Here is a 26819-nt window from a genome sequence, read left to right on the forward strand (position 1 = left end):
TACAAGAATGCTTTTTGAAGAAGATAAAGTGATTACTTAAGCTTATGCTAAAGGAACAAAGCCTAAGGTGATGTCAAGTTAGATGATTCAGCCTTGTAATGGGCCCACTTTCCATGACTGTTAAAGGCGTACATACCAAGCTCTTAGGAAAACATGGACTCACTTACCCAGCAGAAGGATGGACCACAACTGACCGTGGGTTGTCTAAATTCTTGATTATTTCTCGTCTAGATTTATCAACCAGCCTCATGACAGTGACACTCTTGTGAGAGGTGTCTGTCCAGTACAGATTCTTTGAAATCCAGTCAAAAGACAAACTTTCAACATTTTCCACCCTGTTAGCTGTGAGAATTTCTCTTCCTGTAAGTGGAGATATAGATATGGCTTAAATTAAACTAAGTATATTATATAAGACATGAAGATTCCTATTACTTACTGCATATTTCAATTTTGTGTCAGTTCATAAACACTTGTAGAATTCTTAAATTTAAAAAAAATTAACCACTAAGAAATAGCATGAGATAAGCCTATAATCTATCCATTCCCCAAAGCTTGGATCTCAAAGAATAGATATGAAACTGATAAACAGAGCCAGGAGTGATGTGGCCTGAATTTACTCCCTTCAACCTTCCAGGAAAAATTTCTCATTGCAGAACATCTGAAGAAGAGATACCTGAGTTCACCTACAACACCCGGACAGGCTGACACCGCCAGGTACAAGCAGGGGGGAGCCCAGAGGTGTGACTGCCTAACCGTCTGAAGAGACTTTCAACACTTCCACAGACACAATGCTGCCAAGACTGGAAAAGACCAGCAAAGATGCCAGAAAGGAAGTCAGAACTGGCTACGGGAGAAAAAGCCCACTTTCCTGGCTGGGAAACGGCTATGCCCTTCCCTCTCTTTTTCACTTTCTTTCTTCTCTACTAGAGAAAATGTCAGTCCAAATAAGCAATCACCTTTTTCTTTTGCAGTAGTAAAAAAAAGAAATCCTAGTGCTTTTTTTTCCATTCATTTTTTTTCATTTAATTGTAAAAAGAAAGTTGTCTATGTACTAGGCAACATATTAGACATTTAGGTAACATAATATTGCTAATAATAAAAACTTATATATTAATTGAGCACCTACTATGGCTTGGAACTGGTAGAAAGAAGGACTTTACAGAGATTCCTTCATCCTCATGACCACTCAGTCAAGTATGCATTATTACGGTGCCTATTTTGTAGATGAGGAAACTGAGTCACAGGAAAGTGAAGCATTTAGAAATAAGTGTAAGCACTGCCCTCAAGGAATTTGAGGTGGTGAGAGAAGAGGAGGCATAACCTCCTACCCATGCCGCCTATGTAGCTAGGATTGCAAATGTTCGCCACCATACCCAGCTTGTTTATTGAGATTGGGGGTCTCAGTAACTTTTTGCCTGAGTTGGCTGACCTCAAACCATCATCCTCCTGGTGTCTGCTTCCCAAGTAGCTGGGATTATAGGTGTGAGCCACCTCACTCAGCTGGGGAGGTTTTTAATAAGGTATTTACTGAATGTTTTTCTTCCTAACTTGGGGAGTGAGAGAGAGGTCAAAGAAGGTTCATGCCAAACAAAAAGTAAACTTTATGCCAGGCACAGGTGGCACACAGCTGTAATTCTAGTTACTTGGGAGGCAAAAATCAGAAGGACTGCAATTCAAGGCCAGCCCAATCAAACAGTTTGCAAGACCCTATCTCAAAAATACCCAACACACACAAAAAAAGGGCTGGCAGAGTAGCTCAAGTGGTAGAGTGTCTGCCTAAGAAGTGCGTGAGGCCTTGAGTTCAAACTCCAGTACCATCAAAAACAAAAAATTACAGAAAGGTGGGGGAGGGAAATAGAACAGAGAAACAAAACTTTTCCAGAAAAGAAGGACATAATCTCAAGGTTGGAGGGGTAAAAAAAGCTTCTAGAAAGAAATAAAAACAGAACAACAATAATAACCAAAACTAGAAGTGGTACTGGACTCTCAACACTGGGTACTAGAAGACATTGGAGAGATGTCTTCAAATTTCTGAGGTATAATTTACCTGCAACCTAAAACCCTACAAAGATGGAGAACAAAATAAAATACTTTCAGATTCAAAGATTCAAAATGTATGCCACCCAACTCATCTTCATAGGAAGCTGTTACATAATTGTGTTCCAGCAACATGAGGAAATAAATGTAGAAAGAGAAATGAATGGCCTTCCCCAAACAAGGAGATCTAACACAGGACAGGGACAAGGGAAAGTCAGAGACAGCTGTGCCCCAGGGAGAAATGAGGCCCACAGAAATGGAACAGAGGCCTCCAAAAGGGAAAAAATGATGGAGCACTGCTTGCTGCCTTGAAGAGGCATTTGAGAGTTCCACTGGCGAACATGTATGACAGTCCTGTAGAGAACTAAGCAAACGGAGACAGGACAACGGTCAAGTCCAGAAAAAAGTCAAAATTGTTCAAGAAGTGTCATCATAGCAGTCTACTTGGTTTAGCAGTGACTCTATTTATATTTAGATTATATCAATACTATAAGCATCTAGTTTTAATTTATCAAAAATTACAAAAAGTTGGGGGAGGGGACTGGAAGAAAACAATGTAAGAGTCAAATCCTCATCTACCACAAGAAAGTAAATAAGTCAGATGAGAAATCAAGAAACAATAATCTACACAAATGCAGCATTTAGAAAGATGGGGTCAGAAAGCAGAAGAAAGCACTATAAGGGTGACAGGCGAGGACCCTGGAGTGCCGGTCTGGCTTGAGAGCCTGGGAAAATGGGGCCATACAGTTTTCACTGATAACAGCTTCATGATAGCTAGCATTGACTAAGTATTTCATCTTTTCCAGGTGTTAATTCTAGGCAGTTTACATGCACCAGTCTAAAATTCTCTCAACAGCCTTATGAACTGTATGGCACCTATATTATTACTCCTATTTTACAGATTAGGAAACTGAGGCATGAAGAAATTAAGTAATTTGCCCAAGGTTACATGGCTAGAAAACGTGGAAAGTCAAGTTCAAAACCATGCAGTCAAACGCCTGCACTGGTCCTCTTAGTGACTAGTTACATTGATACCTCAGTACACATACCGATGTTTTTTCAAATTGCAGGTTTCAGCCCATTCGTGGGTACAAATAGACTTAACAGATCACGCCATCATCCACGTAAGGTATCCAACAGTAACGTGTGACTGACTACAATTTGTCTTTGATGCTTACGAAGATTTTAACAGAATTCCAATAAATTCAAAATGTATAGTAAACCCATATTACATAAAATTCATTTCTTTTAAAGAAATTATTATTAGTCCAAGCCCAAACAATGGCTTGAAGATAGCCCAGCATCCCCAAAGTGATGACACCCCATTGGACCAATGTGGTTGCTTGACTAGAAACAACAGTTTCTAGTTAATCACTGTGTGAAGGGTTTAGACACTGCTGTTCCTCTCATATTAGTATTTGTCATTATAAAATATAGTCATTTATAACTTATTTTGAAGATAAAGGAAATGTGCCGGTTTTAATTTGATTCATGTTTAAAACCCAATATATTTCTTTCCCAATCAAAAGCATTTGTGCAGCTTAGTGAAGATGCCGCCTCAGGAGTGGGTACAAAATTATACTGAATGAACTCCAGAAAACACACACACTCTCACCTGTGCCATCGATCTTTTGTTTATAAATGATATCTTTCGATGTATCTGAAAAAAAGATAGTGCTCTCCCGGGCATCAAAATCAATCCCAAGAAAAAAAGAAGGGCTGCCTGTCACAGGAACCATGACATCTTCCTGGGTGGAGCGGGTGAATGGGATCCCACGTACAGCCGATTGGGACGAAAAGATCAGGAAGTTCTTCACAACTGTGGGAAGAGTGACACAGCACAGTCAGCCGTGGCCGGCCCTCGCCCTCCCCAAGTTCCCGAGAAATCCCTTATAGGTTCATAAAGTACGCTTTCTAATTGTGAAATATAATTCTGACATAAACATAGCAAAGGCATTTGTGGAAAGCAGCTGGAAACAAAGGGTGGAAAGAGAAAGCCAGGCAACATGAAGGTACTAGAATCTTACTTCTTCCTGAGAAATTTATCCTTGGGGTTGATTTATATAAACAATAGCACCTATTTATATAAACAATGAGTCCAGGGCTGGGGATGTCGCTCAGCGGTAGAGCACTTGCCTAGCATGTGTAAGACTTTGGTTGCATCCCCAGCACTGGGAAAAAAAAAAAAAAAAAAAGCGGAAATAAAAAATAGCAAAATTCAATCATATGGAATTTGAAGACCACAGTTAATAAAAGGAGACAACAAAAAGAAAAAAAGAAAAAAAAATTTAATAAATAAATAAAAGGAAATAAAAGGGGCAAAGAAAACCCTACATATGGAATTGAAGGGCAACCCCAAAGGACAAGCACAGTTCTGTGCATAGAGAAAGTGGCGCCTACAAGATGGCCTGTGGCCTGCTCACAGTGAAGACGCCACCCACAGCTGGTCAGGGTAGAGGCACCTGCGCCCTGAGCTGCCCATGGCGGAGTCTTACCAACACAGCGGCGCTCGTCAGGGTCCAGCTCGAAGCCGAATAGGCACTTGCACCGGTAGCCTAGACCATCGTTATCTGTTCGGTGACTCAGGACGCACACCTGCTCACAGCCCCCATTGTTAACTGCGCAAGGATTGCTAGCTGGAAGAGAAAGGGCAACGGGTAGAATTATCCAAGACTTGTGGAGCACTTTGTGCCTGCAGGGGAAACACAACGGGGTGGCAACCTCCAGCTGCCACTGCAGGCACCCCCATCTGGCCACCTAACCCTCCCACAGCACTGCCACTCTCCCGCCCCACTCTCAAACTAGTGGTGGCAAAAAACACCACATCCATAGCTGGTACCTATGGGATTCTTTTTCCACAATAATTACGTTAAGACTCCACCTGCCAGTTTCTGTGATTAGAAATAACTGCCCCCAAATTTAAAAAATAAATCTTCAGTGCTATTTTTTTGCCATTCATAAGATAGATAATACAATTATTACTCACTGGGAGTTTATTTGGAAAGCAAGAGAATGTGCAACCAGTAACTCTAAGTACTGTTATCCCAAAAGGCTCCAAAAGCTTCAACAACTTGCCTAGAATTATTCAGTGGCTAGTGCTAAATGAGGATTCAAATCCAGATCTGACTCCAAAACCTTACATGTCTGTCAATAAACCAGTTTATGCTTGCAAAGCCACCCTCAACGTAGTGACCTCTGGATGCTCATGTTCACAAGGCTGCCCCAGATAAAGCTTTCAAAATCCTCTTGAGTCTTTGACTTTGTTTTCTTTGTTGTTGGTTTTTTTTTTTTTTTTTTTTTTTTGTGGTGGGACTGGAATTGGACCTCAGGACCTCGTTACTTACTCATTAAAATTCTCCTTCCTTTCTCCGGAGGACTGATTTTGGGAAACACCAGAGAATATCCTGAGCCAAATAATGGAAAAAGCCTGACGATCAAACTAGGTAAAGGCAGATGGGAAATTAGTTGCTCCTAAACTTGAGTCTGAAAACTGCTTCAAATGGAAACTTCCAGAACATTTTCAGATAAGTATATTTTTTCCCAGGATGATGACACTGAAGGTTCTCTATCTGAATATATCAGTTCTAGTGGCTGGGTTTCTTTTTAATCAACCTAATCTAATTTAGTCTTTCTCCATTTGAATAGACTCATTACTTAATGTAAGATTTTTAAAGCAGAGATGTCTTTCTCTTAATTACAATCCCCAATTTTAAGCTTTCTACCAACATAACCTCATTTACTATATTCTTTTTCTTTGACCCATAATATACAAAGCCTCATACAGTCCAGACATTGCCAAAATTCAATTTAAAACCTTAAAACACAAACACAACTTACTGTAAAATAACAAAAGACTAACACAGTATCTGACCAGTCAGAGACACCAAACCCAGTTAGCCAATGAGAGACCCATATATATTCAACAGAGAGAGAAAAAACAATACCAACACTACCTAAAATGAACACTTACACATGTCATTTTCCTCTGTCGACTTCGGTTTCCTCCGAAATAACAGTAGAGGTATGAAATAGGTAATTGCTCACAGCAGAGTGGAAACCAGTATTTGGGTTTGGTTTGTCTGCTGCTAGATCCCAGCATCTAACCAGGACCTGGCACTCTGCAGGCCCAAGAAACATCTATTGAAATATGGTATTTTCACTCTAAAACACATCAATTTCTTTGAATGCCTATAGATAACCCTTCATGTATTTGAGATACCCAAATCTTACGAACTTCCATAGTTTTGAGAAAACCTTTCTATCCCGTCAGGGTTATCAAGGTTGGAGGCTTACCATAGGGCTGCCTGAGAGCATGGTAAACAGTCACTCCATAGGGCCTCAGGGACGACTGGTGGTACACTTGGGGGTTGGTCTCCATGAATTTGTTTGCCTTTATCACAGCCATCTTTGTCCAATCAGTAAAGAATACGTGTTCCTCAAACAAGCTTATTCCAAAAGGATGAGGAACTCGGGAGCCTCCATATATCACTGTCTTCCTGTTACAAAGCATATATGCAATTTTTTGGTTTTTGCTATATTTTTCTAAAAGGATAATCAGTTCAGTTAAATTTCTAAAAAGCAAAATCATTTCTTATTATAATATAGAATATACAGAAAAGAAACATCCTAAGGTGCATGTGAAATTCCATCTCCATCAGATAGGCTTTCCATGCTGTTTCTTGGAAAAGACGGTTGAGGCTTAAATTCATCCTATCTTGTTTTTAGATTTGGGGGAGAAATTACTGTTTTTTGTTTGCTCTTCATTCCTGTAAGTTTGTCTCACATATAAAAGTCTAAGATGTGAAATAACACTTGAATTCCATAGGTGGATGAGCATAACAAAACTTGAAGTGGGGTGGAAGACACCCGAACCATTTTCTACTACACTGCTGACCACCTCTCCACAAGTAGGGAGCAGGACAACCATAACCCCCAGCAAACACCCCAGTGGAAGCAAAGTGCTACCGTTTATGCCTGTACTTGAGAAACTGTCAATGGACATACTTCTCCAGCAGAAGCACAGGCCCTACAGCTTCTTAAACGGGAAGGCAATAGAAGCAAAATTCAGCCAAGGGAAGAAATCAACTGGCCTCGACACCATATAGCAACGGTTCAGCTGAACACAGAAATAAAATGAGGTAGACAATGGTTCATAGGGACAAAGTCTTATTTTCTTTTTTTGGCACAATAAAAAGTCCTCAAGGAAAATATCCTAGCAGCCTCTTAAAACTAAAAAGCACAATAGGGCTCTAAGAAGACTTGAAGTAGACTAGGCATGACAGCACACAACTATAATCCCAGCTACACAAGAGGCACAGGTAGGAGGATCAGAGTCCAAGGCTGGCCCAGGTAAATAGTGCAGCTGGAGAACCCAATAAAGAGAGAAAACAAAGAAAGCTAAGGTGACGAGTTAATCCACACTTTGAAACACTCAACAATGAATGCCATGGTACTCTGAGAAGAGAGAATAGCTTTTTCAGTTGGTGAACTCCAGAACGCTTAATGCCACCTGCTGGCAAAGCATGAGGAAGGACTTTACGATTGCAGCGTACTCGTGAGCGGTCATATTTCTTTGATATTTCTTCACAGCCAGCACACCACTCAAATCTTTCTGAAACTCTGTTGATGTTTCTTTATGTCTTACTTTAACCTTAGCAAAAAATATGGAGACTGTACAGTATAATACTGAAACACCTCATTGAAAAAGAAAAAAATTGGTCAATTTCTCAATTGTTTTATATGATTTGTCAGATTGACTAATATTTTTTTCTCTAAATTATCTCTCAACATGGCAACTAGCTTTAGTGATAGGGAGTGATAATATTAATTCCCAATCACTTCATTCAACCCAAGGCAGAGATGGTTCTAGAACATGTAATCCAGTAGCAAACTGTGGTATCACCCTTACAAAATAGAGATACAATAGAAAACAAAACTAGAATACACCTTTCATTGATAAAATAATGAAATCAAGAAATTTGAAAAAAATTAAGTTTATTTTACTGAATCCACACAGAGTAACTCTTCTTGGTCAAAATTTGAAGAATATCTTTTACCCAAATTTTGAGCATACCAAAAGGAGAGAATCACAAATAGCTTATGATTTAATTTATAGATAGAATCCACTCAGCTTAAGAAGATGAAGAAAAAAGCATGCCATATTTGATATTCAAATACTGCTTTTACTTATCTTTAGAGTATACCAGGTAAAATTATAATGTGAAAATTTCTCCCAGGCTGGAGATCAGTAGTGAACAAGGGTGGCTTGCATGAGGCCCTGATTTAAATGCCTAGTACCAAAAAAACAAAACCAAAAAAAACTAGACTAAAAGAATTTCTTCTTGAAATTTGAAATATATGAGCAAAGTAAAATCCAATTAATTCTCGCCAGATAATGTCAAGTAGAAAATTAAAATGCAGCCAGGTACTGGTGGCTCACACCTGTAAGCCTAGCTACTTGGGAGACTGAGATGGGGAGGATCTTGGTTCGAGGCCAGCAGGGCAAAAAGTTCATGAGACTCCATCTCAATCAATAGCTGGGCGCTATGGTCTGCACCTGTCATTCTAAGTTAAACAGGAGGCTGAGATTGGAAGGATTTCTAAAAGAAAAAAAAAAAAGAAGAAGAAGAAGAAGGATTGTGGTTCCAGGCCAATCCTGACAAAAAGTTCTCAAGACCAACTCAAATGGAAAAGAACAATGGGCCTGCTGGTGCATGCTTATCATATAGGTAATATTTTATGGGAGTTATTATGGAACACAAGAAGAGTTAACAAAACTCAGAGCAGGTCACTTGATGCAAATGTCAATGCAACAGTCACTTAAGCCATCTTGTCAACCAACAGAGTGATATTTTAATTTGGCACTTTGCTATGCCTCTCCATAATTTTTATATACTTTCCTCCAAATTTATGAAGCCATAAAAAATGCTTACCTTTGAATTCCATCATAAGTTACAGTTTCAACGTAGTCAAAGCGACTGTCGACCCAATACACACGCTTGGAGACCATATCCAGAGTGATCCCTGCCGGCCATCCCACCTTGGTCTTGACCAGGTCTTTGCGGTTGCTGCCGTCCATGAAAGCCCTTTCCACCTTGGGGTCCCCGGAAAGGCTTGCCCAATCTGAGAAAAACAAGTAGCTACAAAAGACAAGGCAAAGGGAAGAGTCTGCTGTTTTAGAAGTTTACCTGGAAAAGTTTTTAGATAGTGTGTTTGGATGAATGCGTCTTCCCATTGACTAGCAAGGGAGGTGTCAACAGTGGAAATTAGCGCTTTAAAAACCAGACCAGGAGAATCAGGGACTCCAAATAGCAACTACTAAATATGCTAACATAACAGAGTAAAAATTTATATTCCCCATAACTTTCTCCTCTGTTTCCTGGTTCTGTCTTTTACTTCTCTATTTTTTAAAAAGCCATCAAACTATTGTCTTCCTTAGTCCTCTACTCTATGACAGAGCCCACGGAACATTCCTTCATTTTTTTTCTTTTTTTTTTTCCCCATCATTTTCAAGGAAGGTCAGCTGATATAATGGTGAAATAAATAATCACCAGTCACCAAAATTTAAGCAGCCTAAAGTTCACCTAAAAGTCCCAAGACCCAGCTGCGAAATTCTAAAAAACTAAGCCCCTAAAACTCTTCTCAAGTGTGTAGATCAGGACAAGTAGCATTGAATCCTGAAGCAAAGAAAGCAGGATCTGTCTGTAGGGCTGATTCACACGGAACAACCTATAATGAGATATGAGCACCCCTCTCCCAATATTCGTCTGTAACCAGAAGGCACCTTTCCCCTTCTTGAAAAAGCTGTTCAGCTAACTCACATTAGAGCAGTCATCTTAATAACAGTGAAATGGAGTAATGTTTGGTTGTAATGATTTGATTAGATTGAATCAGAACAAAACCTAAGAACAGAATTCACTCCCTGATGCATCGAGTATGTTTAGTACCCCAGTAGGTGTGTTTGTGTTACATCTCCTCAACAGCATTATATTTAGTCAACTCCATGAACAGAAACAAAATAAACATGAGTTCTTAGTACAGAGCATGGAAGAGATGAGAATTAACCACTAGTTAATCCAGTGGGTATTTGATGTTGACGGGAGAGACAAAATCCTAACGTGCAGCAGTTGGTTGGCTTTTGCATCACTTACCCCACAGTGGGGTCCACAGCAATCCCCCTAGGATTCCCCAGGTTTTCAGTAATAAGTGTGACCCTTTGGCTTCCATCCAAGTTAACCATGTCTATGCGGCTGACCTTGGTCTCCACCAGGTAAAGCTTATTATTAACCCAGTCCACAGCCAGATTCTCTGGGGCTTCCACAGAAACATTGAGAACTTCTTGGATATTTAAACCATTAATGTCAACTGAAAAAACCTGAAAGAAAAGCCAGTATCATTATACTTGGTAAGCATGAGTGCAGGCACTGTTTCCATTCAGTGCATCTATCTTGTAGGAATTCGTTATCTGGACCTTCTTGGTAGTTATCAAAAGTTTAATTAAAGTGTGGATTTTTTTGGTGAGGGCAGCAGCAGTGGTTTTATTTTAAATTTTAAGTGTAATCAAATCAGAACTGCAAGTAATACAAAGTCCCAATTTTTAGAAATTTTATGCCAGTTAGTATTTAGGTAGATTAGAGTTTATTAATGTTTAATCAATTACATATTAAAGGAAAAGGAACAGGATATAAATAAATTCCACAACTCTTTAGGAGTCTCTAAAATTTATGTTTAAAAGCTGCATTACATGACCAAAGTTGAAATCAAATCAATCACACTTTCCAAATAAGACAGTGTAATGAAATGTTGGCCATTAGTCAAAATACTGTCAATATTTCTTACCCAATCCTCAATTACTGCTCCATTTAGAAGATACAGGTAAAAATCTGATTTTTATCATCCAGAAAAGCAGAGTCATTTTTACATTTTAAATGATCAAGTTTCAAAAATTACTACCAAATATCTATCTAGTTTTGAAAGAATGTCTACTATTTCTTTTAATTAGGCTTTTGGACTCATTTTCGAATAAAATTAAAAGTTGCTCCAGGCTAATCCATATAATAGCAGGCTTTGTTTAATAGTCACATGTAATAGTATAGCGTGGAAAAGGTGCTGATTAACATAAAATAGCTCAAGGGCCTTTTTTGTTAGGAAACAAAGGAACCTTCCCCTCTGCTCCCCCCAAAAAATGAAAAGCTATCAACACTGGGAGTTTGAGGTTCTATTTAGCAACCAAGCTATAGGCCCGAAATTTTCTATTTACCTTATCCTGCACTGGGTCGGTCCAAAACACTCTGCGCTGGTGATAGTGAAAATCCACACCCACGGCCGTGCCACGGTTTTTAGACTCTACTAGAATCCGGAAGCTCCTCCCATGAATATCACCAATTAGCAAATCCCGACCGTTGGAGAAAATAATGGAAGCCTCTTGAACTAAATGTGGAGAAAAACATTACCACTCCCTCAGGTGAGCAAGGCTGGTGAAGGAACGTACAACAGATATGTTTTCTGCTTTTCCAAATGTTTTCTCCTGTTATCTTATTTGATTCTAAACTAAACCTCTGAGGCAGAAAGACAGCAATCATTCTATCCATTCAACAGTTGGGTAAACTGAGGCACAGAGATGCTTAATGAAGTATCCAAAAATCTCAGTAAGTTTATACTGAGTCAGGCAAGAATTCAAGTGTCCTGACTGCTAGTCCAATGCAGTTTCAATGACACTGACAATTGCACAGCAGGTATTCCCAAGAATCCTTGATGACATGGGCACTTTATCTCCAAGTGCACCTTTAGATTGTGTGAGACAAAGAACATGTTTCAAAGAGTACCAGGGAATCACTGCATAAAAAGCATGGCAATGGTGGATCCAAATCCATGCTGTCTATATACTCACAAGTAGGCAAGATAGATGAATAAGTTATTATGGACAGTCTTACTTGCAATCGCTAAAGGGAAGAAGTGACTGAAGAGCCCATGAGTAGGGGACTAGCTAAATAAGGTATGTGTGCAGACAGAACCTCAAGCCACTGTGAAAAAACAGCTGAGAAACAGCTCTATGTGCTGATACACAAAGCTCTCGAAAATATGTTAAATGACATTAGCAAGATCCAGGCTGTGTGCATAGTTTACTAGCATATATGTAAAAATAGGGTTAAATATAATTTCATTCTTATTTGTGCATTTTTTTAAAAAATCTCTAGAATTGCCAGGCACTGGTGGTTCACACCTCTAATCTTAGCTATGGAGGAGGATGAAATCAGGAGGATCACAGTTTGAGGCCAACCCAGGCAAATAGTTCACAAGACCCCAACTCCAAAAGAACCAGAGCAAAACAGATTGGAGGTATGGCTCAAGTGGTAAAGTGTCAGCTTTGCAAGCACAAACCCCAATCCCACCAAAAAAAGAAAATTTCTCTAGAACTGAAATATAGAAACAGCAATTACCCACGTGAGAGGGAAGTGGACACTTGTGAGAAAGGAGCAGGGATGGAAAGAGACACTTTACTACACATTCTCTAATAAAGTTTTTAAACATGAGTATATTACCCTCTCATAAATAAATAAATTTAATTGTTAAAGATCATTGGCACCTAAAAGTTAGGACACAGAAATCAGGCATTTCTATGCAACAGCAACTAAAAAGAGGGCCATTTGTGGATCATATGAGCAGTACAGTTCAGAAGGCACCAAAAGCACTTCAAAATCAAGTGTAAATACCAGATGGAAAAGGGAGTTAAGTGGTAGAGCACTTGCCTAGCCTGCACAAGGACCCAAGTTCTATTCCCAGCACAAGAAAAGGAGTTAAAACTGAGACCCAGCAATCCCTGGTGACAAAAATGCTTTGGAGTACTGCAATACTCTTAAGCTGATTCCAACAAAATGCCCAGAAGGAAGGCATTCACAAAAATCTTAATCCAGTTTTAGCATTTCCATTTTGAACACCCCTAAATTTTTCATGAACGATGCTAAAAATCACTTCTATAGAGAGCTATCTACCTACACTGTGGTGGGTAAATTAAATGAAAGCTAAGTGTCCAAGTCAGTCGACCATAGCCATCAAACTTATTCCACAATCCAAATGTGGTGGGTGATATGATAACTGAGACCAATAAAGAAACCAATGCTTTTATATTGGTCACTATTAATACACAAATTGTCCTTAATAACCAAAGTATAAAATTAATGTTGGTCCACCCCAATCTGAGATGATAAAAAGATGCCACTGGCATGAACACCAATATTTCTTTATCATCAGCTCTGCAGGGAAGATATCAGAAGTTAAATGTTCAGAAATACAAGTGTCCACAATTTACTCACAGGAGTCATTAGCTCTGCAATGTTGCCCACGCTCCAAGATATAACCTTCCTCACAGTGGCACAGGTGATGGCCAAATCGATTCTCACACTTCTGGTCACAAATTCCCCATATCTGGCAATCATCAAAATCTGCCATATGAGAAAAACACAGTCTTAATCAGGTTCATTATCATTTCTTGAGACCCTCAGACAAAAGTCCTAGACAACATGTCCAGAAATGTGCTTACACCCCTGTCCAAAAGAGCACCCCCACAAAGGCAGGTCTGCTTCCAGGCCCACCAGAAAAAATAGAACTCAGAACCGTCATCTTCAGCAAGGGAAAACCCAAGATCATTTAAACCAACGTGTATGATAACTTTGCAGGTGATTCCCAGCCCTGTTTGAATTCACAGCCCTGTCACACTGTATTTCATTTATTCATGTTGTTTTACGAGATATATGAATTTTGGTATAAATGTTTCCTTTTAAACCCATGTTTTTCTAATGGTAGCCATTTGCCCCCTATGGCTATCTAAATTTACATTTAGATTAATTAAAATTAAATTAATAATTCAGTTTCTCAGTCATACATGCCACATTTTAAGTCCCTAATAGTCACAATAGTTACCAAATAACAGATTGGAGATATAGGAATATTTGCATTATGCAGAAATTTCCATTAGGCAGGACCATTTCACAATAAAGTAAGGCCTGCCAACCCCTCAGGAAGACATGATTTGTGGCTGCAATAAAGTGTCTAGAAAGTTCTGTTTACCTAACTGTCCCTCCTTTAATATCAAAAAGCCATAACCAAAATGAAAATTATTTTTAACACATGAAAATATCTTCTACTTATTCATTAACTTATTACTCATTCACTTTGTAAGAGTTTGTTGAAGTAACAACAAACTTATGTAAGTTTCCTTACATAAGTGCTGCTCCTGGTCACAAAAGTCCCATTTCCACTGTGCAAAAACAGTCTCAATATAGTAGACATAAACAACAGGGGAAGGGGTGCACAAACTTCCCTATCCTTGGTAAAATGGTGCCAAGTATCTTTGATTCTCCAAGACTGTGACCATTCCCCATCATCCTTTGCCCTGCTCTCTTTCCTGGGAGAATGACTTCCACACCTCCACAACCTATGCCAACAGGGCTCCCGTGCCATTTGGCTTTAGAAAATTCTTGAGACTATTATTTCTGAAACCACTGCAGCCTCAGGTCTAGAATTCTCTGCTTCCTCAGATCTGATTTCATTGGAAGCAAATGTCAGGGTTGTGAACTGAGTTCTACCACATCTGCTGGGTGGCCCACCATCCCTTGACTCCCTGTTAGAAAAGTCTGGGAAGGTACTGGGATCGAGCTAATGGCTCCAAGTTTCCCTTTCCCTCCAGGCAGCAGATCTTTCTGGCCAAGGTCTATAACCAAAGAAGGGAGAAAAATCCATCTAATCTGGGTACATCTCTGACCAATCTGGCTGTGTGAAGCCCCTTGTGCTGAATGACCCCCCCCCCGCCCTAAAACTGCACCAAGACACCATTCTGTCAACAAACAGCAAGTCCTGCCAATCAGAAACAGCCACAGAAGTTCCACTGCCAGTCCAGACTACCAGGGGCAGAAAAATTGCAGGAAGACACCAGATCTCAGGTCAAGATGACTCAACTTTACTCTTGAGTATCACTGAGATATTCACGAAGGGGCCATGTCTAAGGTGACAAATGCTACATAGGCTTCCAACACCTGAAGCTTCTGTAATGAGTCAGCCATGCAGAGGATGACAGCCACGAGGAGGGTGACAGCCATGCAGAGGGTGACAGTCATACGGAATATTTGTTGGATTGAAATGCTTGAGCAAGCAAACCAAAACAACAAAGCCCATTAAATTTCAGTTTGGCTTAAGCCAGTATAACTACTTTCGTAATGTCATGTATTTACAATAGTCTCTTTACAAAGAGAGAAATAGTATTCTCTAAAACAAATATGCTTCAAAACTCATCACAAATTCTTTAAGACAGGGAAGGTAACAGAAAAGGTTTCTGCAGGTGGCACGGGGCCTCGGGTTCATAAAGGCCCTCAAATGTAGACTTCTGAGCATATCTCCAAATGAAGCTGTCTGTAAAGTCCCAGGAAGACATGCAGAAGACTGGAAGATATCTATGGTGGAAGCTACAGCGAGTGCCCAGTGTTAACTCACACTGCTTCCAGTGTGCTGTCCACTATGACCATCTGCACAGCAAAAGGTTGCAATTTTCTGTGTTACATTCATTAGTAGGTCACGTGAAATTTTATAACATAATGACCTTGTTATGTCAGCTTTTCATTTCATAAGGGACTGCAAACAATCTTAGTAGCCCAAACCTGTGACATTTAAGCTCTAGACACTTGGAAATACAAGCCAATGTTCATCACAGGCTTACATACTGGAATGACAGAAAAAGGCTGTCTAAGTTCTACAGTGGGGAAAAAAGATTGAGAACAAATTGGGAGCATCCAAGCTGGAAGTAGGAGATTCTATAAGGACAAATCAATTTACTGAAAAGACTCCATGGCCTATCAAGTTTCTACTGAAAGACAGCCCCGCCCCAGTTCTTCTTTGGGGGCTGAGAAAGGAAAAAGACAGAAAAGCTGATGTAATACAGAGAGTGTGGCTTCTGGTATTTCTATTGGAATCCCTTTTCTACAAAGAGAAAGAAGAAATGTCTAGCAAACTACAAGACTGAAAGTCGAAATGGCAGCTGGGTGACAGTAAAAGGGGACAGAGAAGCTTGACATCTGCCAAAGACAAAGGGCAGCCTCACCTCCACAGATGAGCATCACTCCAAGGAAAAAGCGATGCTGCCACATAAGGGTATTAGAAAGCATGGCTAGGGCTTCAGAGGACATGCATGTGAAAAATTTTTCCAACTCGAACACATTCCCAGGGCAATGGCAGTGGTAATAAAAAACACAAAAAATCTCACATAAGGTCAGGGTCAGATTATAGTATTTTATTTACATCTGAAAGTGATCAGAAATTTGGAGGCTTTCTTAAATAATTTGGTGCTCTCTCTGAGTCTCCAAGATCTCTGTGGCTAACACAGAAAAACTACCGAATCTTAATACACCAGGACAAATGCAGTTTCTTAAGTAAGCAATTAGATCACGGGCAAACTTTGGGACATGATCCTGCTATTAAAAGCCTAAAATTGCCTATTTAGAAGTCACAAGGACAATATCAATTGGATTACTTTACTGAATAAAAAAAATCCAGTTTTTCTTGAACTACTATAGTAGTGAACCCCATTACAATACTTCCCAGTAACACTGAAGAACAGACTTTAAGGACTTCCAAGTTAAATTTTTAAACTGGAGTTTATTTCCGACATCAAAAAGCCTTTCTGGCTTGGCACAGGTGGCTCACACCTGGAATCCTAGTTACTTGGGAAGCCAAGACCAGGAGGATTGAGGTTTGAGGCCAGCCTAGGCAAATTGTTCACAAGATCCCATCTCCAAAATAACCACAGCAAAATGGACTGAAGGTGTTGCTCAGAGGTAGAGAGCCTGCTTAGCAAGCACAAAGCCCTAAGTTCATACTCCAGTTCTACCAAAAAAATAAAAAGACTTTTTGATTAAGAGTAGTTATTAAGATTAATCATATTTAATAAAATATAATTATGTTGAGAGTCAAGACTGAATAACTTCATTAGATTTATCCAAATTCAATATTCTTTGCCAAATTATATGAAAATTTTAGAAATTTTCCAAGTATTTCTTATGCATGTCATGTTTGTTCTGATATCCAGAAATCTCTAAAGAATCTCAAATGTCTAAGGAATATCAAAAGAACATAAATCCTGGGAAAATTCTGAATCATCTGTGTTTTGGAGATCCATAAATATCAAACCGAATTTTAATAGTTTCAATTGCCTCCCAGAAGCCTGTTCCCAAAACAAGACCTGTCTGAAACATAAGGCAAACGGGGCATGGCTGGTGCAATCCCCAGCACTGCAAAAAAATAAAGTAAAATCAGAAAGAAGAGCTGGGAGTGGTGGCCCATGCTAAGCCAAGAGGAGCACAAGTTCTTAGCCTGCATAGCAAGACCTCATCTCAAAACAAAACAACAAAAATCAGAAAGAAGGAAAAAGAAATGAGAGCATTAGAAACTCGTTGAAATTCTAAGAAGCCAATGCTACTTGGCCATGTCTAATTCTTCCAACACCGACTCCATCTGAGTCACAGCAGGATAAAGCTGCAATAAGAATCAAAAACCTCCCACTGGAAGAAATCATTTGCAATTCAAATAGGAGAGATGTGAGGAAATATTTGGTGACTTGGTGTCTAGTTCAAGGGCAGCCACTAGCTGAAAGCATCATGATAAAGAATTTGCTTTTTTTTCTTGAATGTTACCTCCAAACGGGCAAAAAGCAGTGGAATTAACAATCAGCCCAGAACTGGCACTGGCCCACCACTGCAGTCACCAGAACAGGGACCTGGTGGTCCTCCACTCTATCACTTAACAACTCTTTAGTTGCTGGATTCTGAGGACATCTGTGCATCCTGAAGAGGCCAGGAGAGCAGGAGGAGGAACACCTGAAGGGCTCAAGGCAGCAGCTCTCTACCCATCACGTGGAGGGAAGTATTTCAGTATTTAATAAGCAGCATGGCCATGCTTCCAAACACCTCAGCAGGAAACACAAAAGGATGACTCCTATGGTGAGGTAATGGACAGGTCCAGTAGGTGGTCAACTCCCTCATCACAAAACCACTCTTTAGCATTGTATACCCCACAAATGCTTCTCAGAGGTAAAGCTTCCTACTTCCCAGGTTTTCTGTGAGAATTGTGCTGCTCTACATCACCATTCCTAACCTAAGTCAAACTCCTTGATATCAGAGATCATGGAGCCCCTCAGGACACCGTGCTGAAAGACCAGGAACTCCCACCTGCTACTTACCAACACAGGTACGGCTGTCGTTGTGGTTGATGATATAAGTTGTGGGACAGAAACACGCTCCTCCATCTGGTGTCTTGTGGCATTGGTACTCACAGTTTAAGGCAGAGCACATACTCACACCTAAACAGACAGGGGTGGAAGGGGAACTTCACTTAGTGAGTAGTCTCTAGGCAAGAGTGGTTTACCTAATAAATTCTTTTCCATAAGTACAGGCTGAGTAAGTAAGTAGCAGAACAGGAAACTATGTCACCAATCAAAACAACTGCAATATTATACAATAAAAACTTAATCCATATTTTAAACTCCTTTTTTAACATTATTAACTACTGTTGTGTGCAATTATAAATCACTATGAGTGCTATTTATGGAAAAATCAGGTCTTATGACCATTGTGTCTTTGTAGAAGAGTTAAGAACTTCCAAGTGGCTGACTGAAAATATACCCTAACAATCTTAACCATGGGGCTAGCTCCAAGTGGCAGGATTTCAGGTGTTCTTTTTTTCTTTTTGTTAATTTAAATTTTTAAACCTTTGAGCAATGACTACATAGCTCTTATTAACTTTTAAGCTTTTACAACAGCGCTTCCAAGTGAAACAGGTTACCATAGAAATCTCAGCATATTTAAATATCATAAGTTTTTTCAGGAGAAAAATCCTTGGGTCACTTCTGGACAACCACTGATGTAGTTACAGAGAACACAATTGCCTAAATCAAGGTCATAAATTGGATTCCTCCAGGACCATCACTGTCACCAAGTTGATGAGTTGACAGTGAGAGGACTATTCTACAGTCACCAAAAAGAAAAAAAAAAAAAAAAACTACTTCCAGGCAGTTTTCCTCACAAATGACTATGATCACATAAGAAATCAGCAAACAACACTGTGTGTGGCCAACTCACTTTTACCATAAGAAAATAACTCAAAGTACATGACCTAGGAATCAGAAGAATGTGGGGAGGGGGGCGGTTATAGCCAGATAAGACCTTTGTTCATTAGTACAAAACAAGAAATAAAATCTCCAGGATAGGGATAGGGGTCCAGCTCAGTGGTAGAATACTTGCCTAGCATGTGTGAGTCCCTAGGTTTGATCCCCAGTACCACAAAAAAAGTAGTAATAATATCAATAATTATTATAAAATCTCATAAACACCTGTAGGGTCATTAAAAATTGTTATAAAAACAAAACACCCTGTTGGGGAAAAGACACCATGTTTCAAGGTCCTCTTATCAAGAGATGGAATCTACTTCTTCAGTCCCTTTTGGCCTTAACCAAGTGACATGCTCTGGTCGATAAGACATTAGCAAACAGGACATAAGAAGAGGCTTAAAAACACTTGCACATGAGGATGTGATCTTTCCACCGTCATGAAAACAAGACTGAGTGAGGCCAAGCTTTTATCAAAACATCCTGACATGTGAGAGAACTGGTATCAGCCGGAAGAACTACCTAGCCAGCCCTCAGAACTGTGAGAAGTAATACATGTTTGTCATTTAAGCCACTAAGTCTTGGAGAATTTTGCTGTATAAATGCCAGCTGATACACTCTGTATTTGCAAATGTGTTCTAGAAACAAAGATACGTTTCTAAGAGCTCCCCGGATGAATTTCCACACTCACCGCAGTATCTTCCGCTAGAGGTGCTGTTTTCATCTTCTCCTCCTGGACAATCTAAAACTCCATCACAAACTTGGTAAATGGAGATGCATCGTCCAGACCCTGGGCAAGCCCATTCTCTCGGGTAACATGTTTGACGATGATGGTTGCTTTCTATAGGAGAAAGAGAGGAATCAGCTCTTATTATTCTGTGGTTAGGAGAGAACACAGCCAGATAGACAACAGAAATTCACAAATGACCTAGATTCTATAAAAAACTCGTACTTTCTAACTCCATCCTTAGCCTTTTACTGAAATTCTAAAGTGACAAAATGGAGCTATTTAAATTCCACTCTTTGTGGAGGAGGCAGTCCCCAGGCAAGCTGTAGGAGAAAGAAGCAGATATGGGCCTGAAGTATTAACAAACTAGATTCACAACCCCCAAGAGAGGATTTGGTTATTTAATCATGAATTATAAAACCAAAGCCATCAAAATTCCTGAGTTTGGGTTTTTGTTGTTTGATTTGTTTTGCTTATTTAGTGAAATGTTGACAATAGAGGGAAAACCAGAACTCAAAATATAGGAAGACTTCTTCCTGGAACACAAAACCATAAAATCAGTGGATCTTTCCTGACAAGCATCACCCTTATAATATCTTGGACTAGAACAGTGGAGGCAACTCACTGTAACTTCAGAACTGTTAGAAGCACTGCTGACAGAGGCAGGGTGAAGAAGTGAATTTCATGGCAGTTTCCTCTCAAACAACCTTTAAACACTCCCCTGTACTGCACCTACCAGTCCCTAGTCCCATCCAATATGTTCCCAGTGTGGCCTCTCCTTCAGCACTGGATGTCATGACTCTTTAGGAAATCAGAATTTACAAAAAACAAAACAAAACAAAACTGAACTCTCAGCACAGTTCAAAGTCATTGACAAATCACATTTAATCCTATTTCTCCCCTCCCCCAGCCTACCACTTTTGCATAGGTAAAATAGGTAGTCTTAAGTGACAAGGTCAGAGTAGGATAAAGGAGAGACTGTCCTACCTACTTATCCTTAATGATGGGAAGGAGAGGGCTATATTTGAGCTTAGTGGTTTTTAGGAAACACTAATGGAGTCACCTCTTTCTAACCCATCCACTAAGTCCCTAAATGACTCCCTAAACCCCAGCCAACCCTGAGGCTGGTTTGTCTCACAGAGAATTTCTAACAAGGACAAATATGTTTGGGTAGGATATCCTCCCTGCCTTACCACATCCATCTTCATCCCCATAGTCTTGACAGTCATCCTCTCCATCACAAACCCAGTTCTGATGAATGCACTGGCCGTTGGGGCAAGTGAACTGGTGGCCACCGCAGGTCTGATAATCTGAAAGAGAGCAACAAAGACTCAAAGACATGATTGCTAGGAAAAAATCAAAGCGCTCCTTTAAGCCCGCACTGAGCTCCTAGACACTGTAGTGTCTGTATCCATCTAATTCCTTAAGTATTTTGACAAAAAGGAGAAAGAGAAAGAAACAGAGAAGGAAAAGATACAGGCAGCTTTGGGTCCAGGAATGAGTTCACTTGCCAGTCTCTGTTTCTCAGCATTAAAAACAAAATGGTAAGGAAGAGATGGACACAGAACAGAGAATGCAGACTAATCAAGATGCTAGATGTGCCAAGGTCCAACATTCTCTCATTGTACCACGAGCACGGTAACTGCTAACCACGACCAAATGATTCTAAGCCACCCATACAATGATGTCATACTCTCTTTAACACAAGCACTGAATAAGTCCAGGTTCCTGAAAGGGATCAGAGACCGCTCAGAAAATTAGGGTGATGCTGAAAATGTTTAACAATCCCATAAGACACAGGTACAACCAATCAAAACAGGGGTAGAGAAAAATCATTCATTGTAGTAAATAAAGGACCACAAATGCTTCTGACTAAGTAGTTGGAAGTATTTTACTAATTAGTAAATTACTAACTTCTAACTTCAAAATAGTCAAAAAAAATGAGTGGAGAGGTGGCCACTATGTGGAGTGGGGCAGGAAATTCACACTGAGGGCAAAGCAGAGAAGTAACAACAGGGTTAAGAAGGAAGAAGTTGAGGCACCGGCACCACTGATACTTTCCTCACCCTCCAGGAATTTGACAGTAAAGAGAAGAGTTAGAATCACTGCTCCTAGGGAACCCTTCTCCTTTCAAGTTCTCTCTCACTCTCAAGGTTATCACACCCACTCCTGAGGTATGGGTAATGTGAGAGTCCTACGATACAATACACCCTGTCTCTCTGTAGCTGAAGGAAAGAATACAACTCTTCAACCTTATAAAGCTCCATGGAGGGTAAAGATGCCCAGGTTCAACAAAACTGATGGCTGGGGCCATGGCCCCTACATGATCTTTTGGCCTCATCTGCCATCAAACATAATGATTCTTTTCTTTGAAAAAAAGAAAATGGTATGTTGGTAGGAAACAAAATAATAATTTTTTTAAATACCCCTAACCATGACCCAACATAAGGAAATCACCGTACTGCAATTACGTTCATCACTGCCATCATCACAGTCGAGGTCATGATCACAGACATAGGCACGAGGGATACAGTCTCCATTGCCACACTGAAACTCGTTGTGCGTGCACTGTCCAGCTAGGACGCAAGGTTAAGAAGGGAAAGATAAAACAGCACTTTAATTTCACTGTAGCCGTTAACCACATAGGAGATTCTACCTCAATTTTAAAAGGTGACTCCTGTTAGACCATGGGGCACGGGTAAATGTGTAACCATGGATTCTCCATTGCAGTATTTGTCGATTTCCTTGGTGTAAATACTCCCACCAGTGGCTGATTTCAAAGTACTAACATGAATTCACTGAACGCGGGCTTCAGAGGAGGTGCGTACAACTGGCTGTCTCGAGTCAGTGGAAGCCGGTTTCCACGTACCCCAGCACTTCTCGTGCACACGACTTACTGCAGTTGGCTTCATCAGAGGAGTCCCTGCAGTCAACGTTCTGATCACACTTCTGACTCGTGTTATAGCAGGCTCCGTTGGCACAAGTAAGCTGCTCACATGTGGGATATTCTGTTTTTAAAAGAATGGAAAGAGTAAGCAAACTTTAAGACAGTCCTTCAGCAAACATTTCTTGAGTGACTACTACATGCTGGGCACCAAATGCTGAACAAATACATACTGGTAGACAAAAAAAGCCATGGTCTCTGGCCTTTTGGAAATTACAACTAGATAAGGGAGAGAGACATTAGTCAAATAATGGCACAAATGACAAACTGGTTTAAGCGAACTATGAGACACCACAGGAGGGAGATTTTGGAGCCCTGGGATGTCTCACCTGCAGAGATGACTCCTGAGCTGAAAGCTAAAGAATTAGAAAGAATTTAAGAGTTCAGAATGGAACTTTCTTTTACATAATACAAATCACATCTCAGGAAACTCATGTACCACCATACGTGTTCTGGGAAATGAAGAGCTACTTCTTTTCATTGGAGAATTGGACAAAGAGAGGTCAGGAGACCTTGTTCTGGACCCGGGAGTGCCACTCAGTAGCTATTTACACTCACTCAGCCTGCTTATTCTGTGTCACCACTTCCTTTCCTCATATTTGAATAACCTACTGCACAGGGTAGATGGGCCTAAAAAGACAATGTCTAGTAAAGCACTTTGAAAAGCATAGCTGTTCCCCAAGCACAAATTACGATCACCCCTCAGTATCCACAGGGCATTGGTTCCAGGACCACCTGTGCATACCAAAATCCAAAGATGCCCAAGCCCCTTATATAAAATGGTGCAGAATTTGCATATAATCTACACACGTCCTCCCATTGTACTTTAAATCATCTCTAGATTATTTATAGTACCTAATACAATGCAAACACTACATAAGGGAATAATGACAAGAAAAAAACTGTTTGTGTGTGTTCAGTGTAGACACAAAAACAAAGTTGGAAGAACCGGAAGATGTGACTGTACTGTTGCTACGTTATATACAGATGATCACCTCACTGTTATTAAGCAGATGCTTAATCCTGGTTTTCTAGGTCACAGCAGAAAATCAGAATGTTCCTTGCAGGAATCACATGCTGTCTGCCATCCTCTATGGTTCCTCAGACTTGGAACTTGGATTCCTCGTGACTCCTAACTGTAAGCTTTGTTCTGTTCCTTGTTTATGTTTCCCTCATGACATAATGAAACCCCTGAGATCAGGGATCCTGTTTTGCTCATTTTAGAATCCCCAGCACTAAGAACAGGAACCAAGGCATTACTCCCTGTGCTCAAGAAATGTTCAGTATTGCTATTGAGTTATCCCAGGTGAGCATCTTAGATAAAAAGCTTTTAAAATATTTTGAATATCTGCTTTTTATATCCTCCTTCCCACAAGTATGATATCTTCTTTGCTTTATCTTTTTCATTGAAGATTGTTTTCCTAGTGAGTTTCACATTGTCTTCAATCAAGAAAAAGGCATGTTTTAGTTAAGATTTCAAAGACAGATAACACTGTTCCACTTTGAAGCTAAATTTGCATAGAAGAATCCTATCTGAGGTTTTACAAGTATATGAAAATACGCCAGCTAATTCTTTACATGGGCAAAGTCTTTTCAAGCAGAAGCTATGCACAAAATTCTGTGATAAAACTATATTAACCTTGTTCCATGTTAACTCACACTTTAAAAAATATGGACTCTCAGGCATATTTTCTCATTTTTTTGTAAAATAAAGAAAGAAGCTTCAATCTTCTCATTTCCATAAGTTCAAAACTAGTCCATTAAGTGTCCTGAAGCATCCAGGTTGCCAAGGTTAGGTATAGTGAATCATATACTGATTTGAAGGCTCTTCAAGATGAAGCTGAATGTCTCCTTCCCAGCCACTGGCTGCCAGAAACTCACTAAAGAGAATGATAAACACAGACTTCAAACATTTTATGAGAAGTGTGTAGCCACAGAAGTTGACACTGGTGCCCTGGGTGAAGAATAGAAGGGGCACGTGGTCTGAATCAGTGGTAGGAACACTGAATAAGGTCTCCCCATGAAGCAGGTGTCTTGACCCAGCCATACGTGTGCCTGCTAACAAGTAAGGGACATCCCTGCTATAAACCAAGGAGAATCAGAGAAAGTGGGAGCCTGCTTGGATGCCAATTTGCATGTTCTCAACTTGCCTTTTGGGGAGAAAAAGGAAAGAAGGGTACTCCTGGGCTGATTGACACCATTGTGCCTCATCACCTGGGCCCAAGAGTTAGCAGAACACACAAACTTTTCCATCTTTCTAAAGAAGTTGATGTGCCACAATGTTGTCAGAAGCCCTTAAACAAAAAAGGTTAAAAAAAGTCTAGGAACAAAATACCCAAGATTCAGCATCAGGTCACTCCATGTGTTCTTCCACACACATACCAGTGTACTGGTTCTGAAAAACAGTGTACTAAAACACTGTAAAGAGACTGCAGAATATGTTCAACTTTTGCCTGAGAGAATGAAGGAAGACAAAGAAAAACACCAGGGCACACTGCCAGGAGATACAAGCTGTCCTTTCTGAGAGCTTCTATTTTTTTTTTTTTTTTCACTACTGGGGTTTGATCACTCTACCACTTAAGCCACACCCCATCCAGGCACCAGTGGCTCAGATCTATAATCCTAGCTACCCCGGAGGCAAAGATCAGGAGGATTGTGGTTCAAAGCCAGCCCAGGCAAATAGTTCAAAAGAGTCTATCTTGAAAAAACCCATCCAAGAAATGGCTGACAGAATGGCCCAAGTGGCAGAGCACCTGCCTAGCAAACATGAGGCCATGAGTTCAAACCCCAGTACCACCAAAAATAGTAAGATCAAACCTTAGAAACATGGGAGGCATTTTTAGGTAGCTGATTCAAATATTAAATTTTTTCTGAACTTTATTTTATGTGAAATAGTCCAAAAGGAGTGAGGGCTTAAGGTTATTGCTATCTTTTCTTTACTGAGAGGGTCTGCTTTGCAAAAGCTCTTGCACATGGGTCCCACAATTCTGTTTATTAATTCTGCCTTCAAGAGATGCAAAAGGCCAGTTGTGGCTGACAAGCAATTCCCTCCCCCTTTCCGTGTACCACATAGCTCCCGCATTCGGTGTGCTATCTAGCCTTTCAAAAGCAGCAGCAAGCAGAGAAAAACAAAATCTTCAAAAACACAGCTCTTTCATAGATAAGCTACCTGTCGGGAGGAAAATTTATCTGGGTTTAGACTGTGGCTACTGCATTTTAGGTGACTATGATAGCTGTGAGGGATCTGGGATAAACATGCTGGACAGGGCTCTGTGTTCTCCATCCATAAAACTCAAAAAACAAAATCAGCATCCCTGACATGAGCAAAAGTTTCCTGAAGCTGTTTGTTACCCCGACAAACAACAGCTCAAGTCATCAGAGAGGATACCACAATGGCCAGACGTCAGCAGCTCAACACCGGGAATGAACAATGAACAGTTTTCTTGTCCCCGTCCATGCTGATAATGCATCTGTCTCAATCAGCAGACAACCCCCCATCTTTTCTGCACCCCTTCTGGTCTTTTCTGTGTGTAGATAACTTGAGGTGTTCGCTCATAGGGAAGACCATACAGAGCTCCTTACTAAATAGTGAAACCATTTGGAAATCGGTTTCCAGTGGGTTTTCGTCCTTGGAGACCCACACAGAGGAAAGAAGTCCAAATTGCTCACTCTGATGTTAAAAGAGTTTCAGTGTAACCCAGGCGTGGTGGGGGAGGGGACAGAGGGGAGAAGTCACAATCCTGTGAGCAATCCTATCTCATTGGGAGATAGCTAAAACCTATTTTTGAGGTTACTTGCTTGGCAAGCCTGAATCTTACCTTATAAGTTTTCTATAGCCCCTTTCTTCCCATGCACAGAGCTACCACAAAACACTACAAAGGAGGTGAAGAATGGTGTAGTTCCAAACTAATACAACAATAAAACAAAGCAAATAAAAAAATCTCCTAATACAGGAGTAAATGAGA

General features: G+C 40.2%; 1 protein-coding gene and 1 pseudogene across 2 annotated transcripts in view; one reads left to right on the forward strand and one right to left on the reverse strand.

The window, feature by feature from the left end:
• Positions 1-26819, reverse strand: part of Lrp2 (LDL receptor related protein 2) — a 177899-nt gene that overhangs the window by 106036 nt on the left and 45044 nt on the right. Inside the window, exons 5-17 of one of the 2 annotated variants that reach the window (XM_074071046.1) lie at positions 22808-22918; positions 22373-22486; positions 21104-21220; positions 19875-20024; positions 18260-18379; positions 13350-13478; positions 11297-11466; positions 10188-10411; positions 8970-9176; positions 6331-6533; positions 4533-4673; positions 3653-3856; positions 168-360 (exon numbers count right to left, since the gene is read on the reverse strand). In XM_074071046.1, coding sequence (XP_073927147.1) covers positions 168-360; positions 3653-3856; positions 4533-4673; positions 6331-6533; positions 8970-9176; positions 10188-10411; positions 11297-11466; positions 13350-13478; positions 18260-18379; positions 19875-20024; positions 21104-21220; positions 22373-22486; positions 22808-22918 — 2083 coding nt within the window. The remainder of the gene's footprint in view (positions 1-167; positions 361-3652; positions 3857-4532; positions 4674-6330; positions 6534-8969; positions 9177-10187; positions 10412-11296; positions 11467-13349; positions 13479-18259; positions 18380-19874; positions 20025-21103; positions 21221-22372; positions 22487-22807; positions 22919-26819) is intronic. The other variant, XM_074071047.1, reaches the window with a different exon arrangement.
• Positions 24689-25378, forward strand: LOC141422421 (small ribosomal subunit protein eS6-like; annotated as a pseudogene).

This window comes from Castor canadensis, chromosome 4 (assembly GCF_047511655.1).
Source record: "Castor canadensis chromosome 4, mCasCan1.hap1v2, whole genome shotgun sequence".
Taxonomy (NCBI): domain Eukaryota; kingdom Metazoa; phylum Chordata; class Mammalia; order Rodentia; family Castoridae; genus Castor; species Castor canadensis.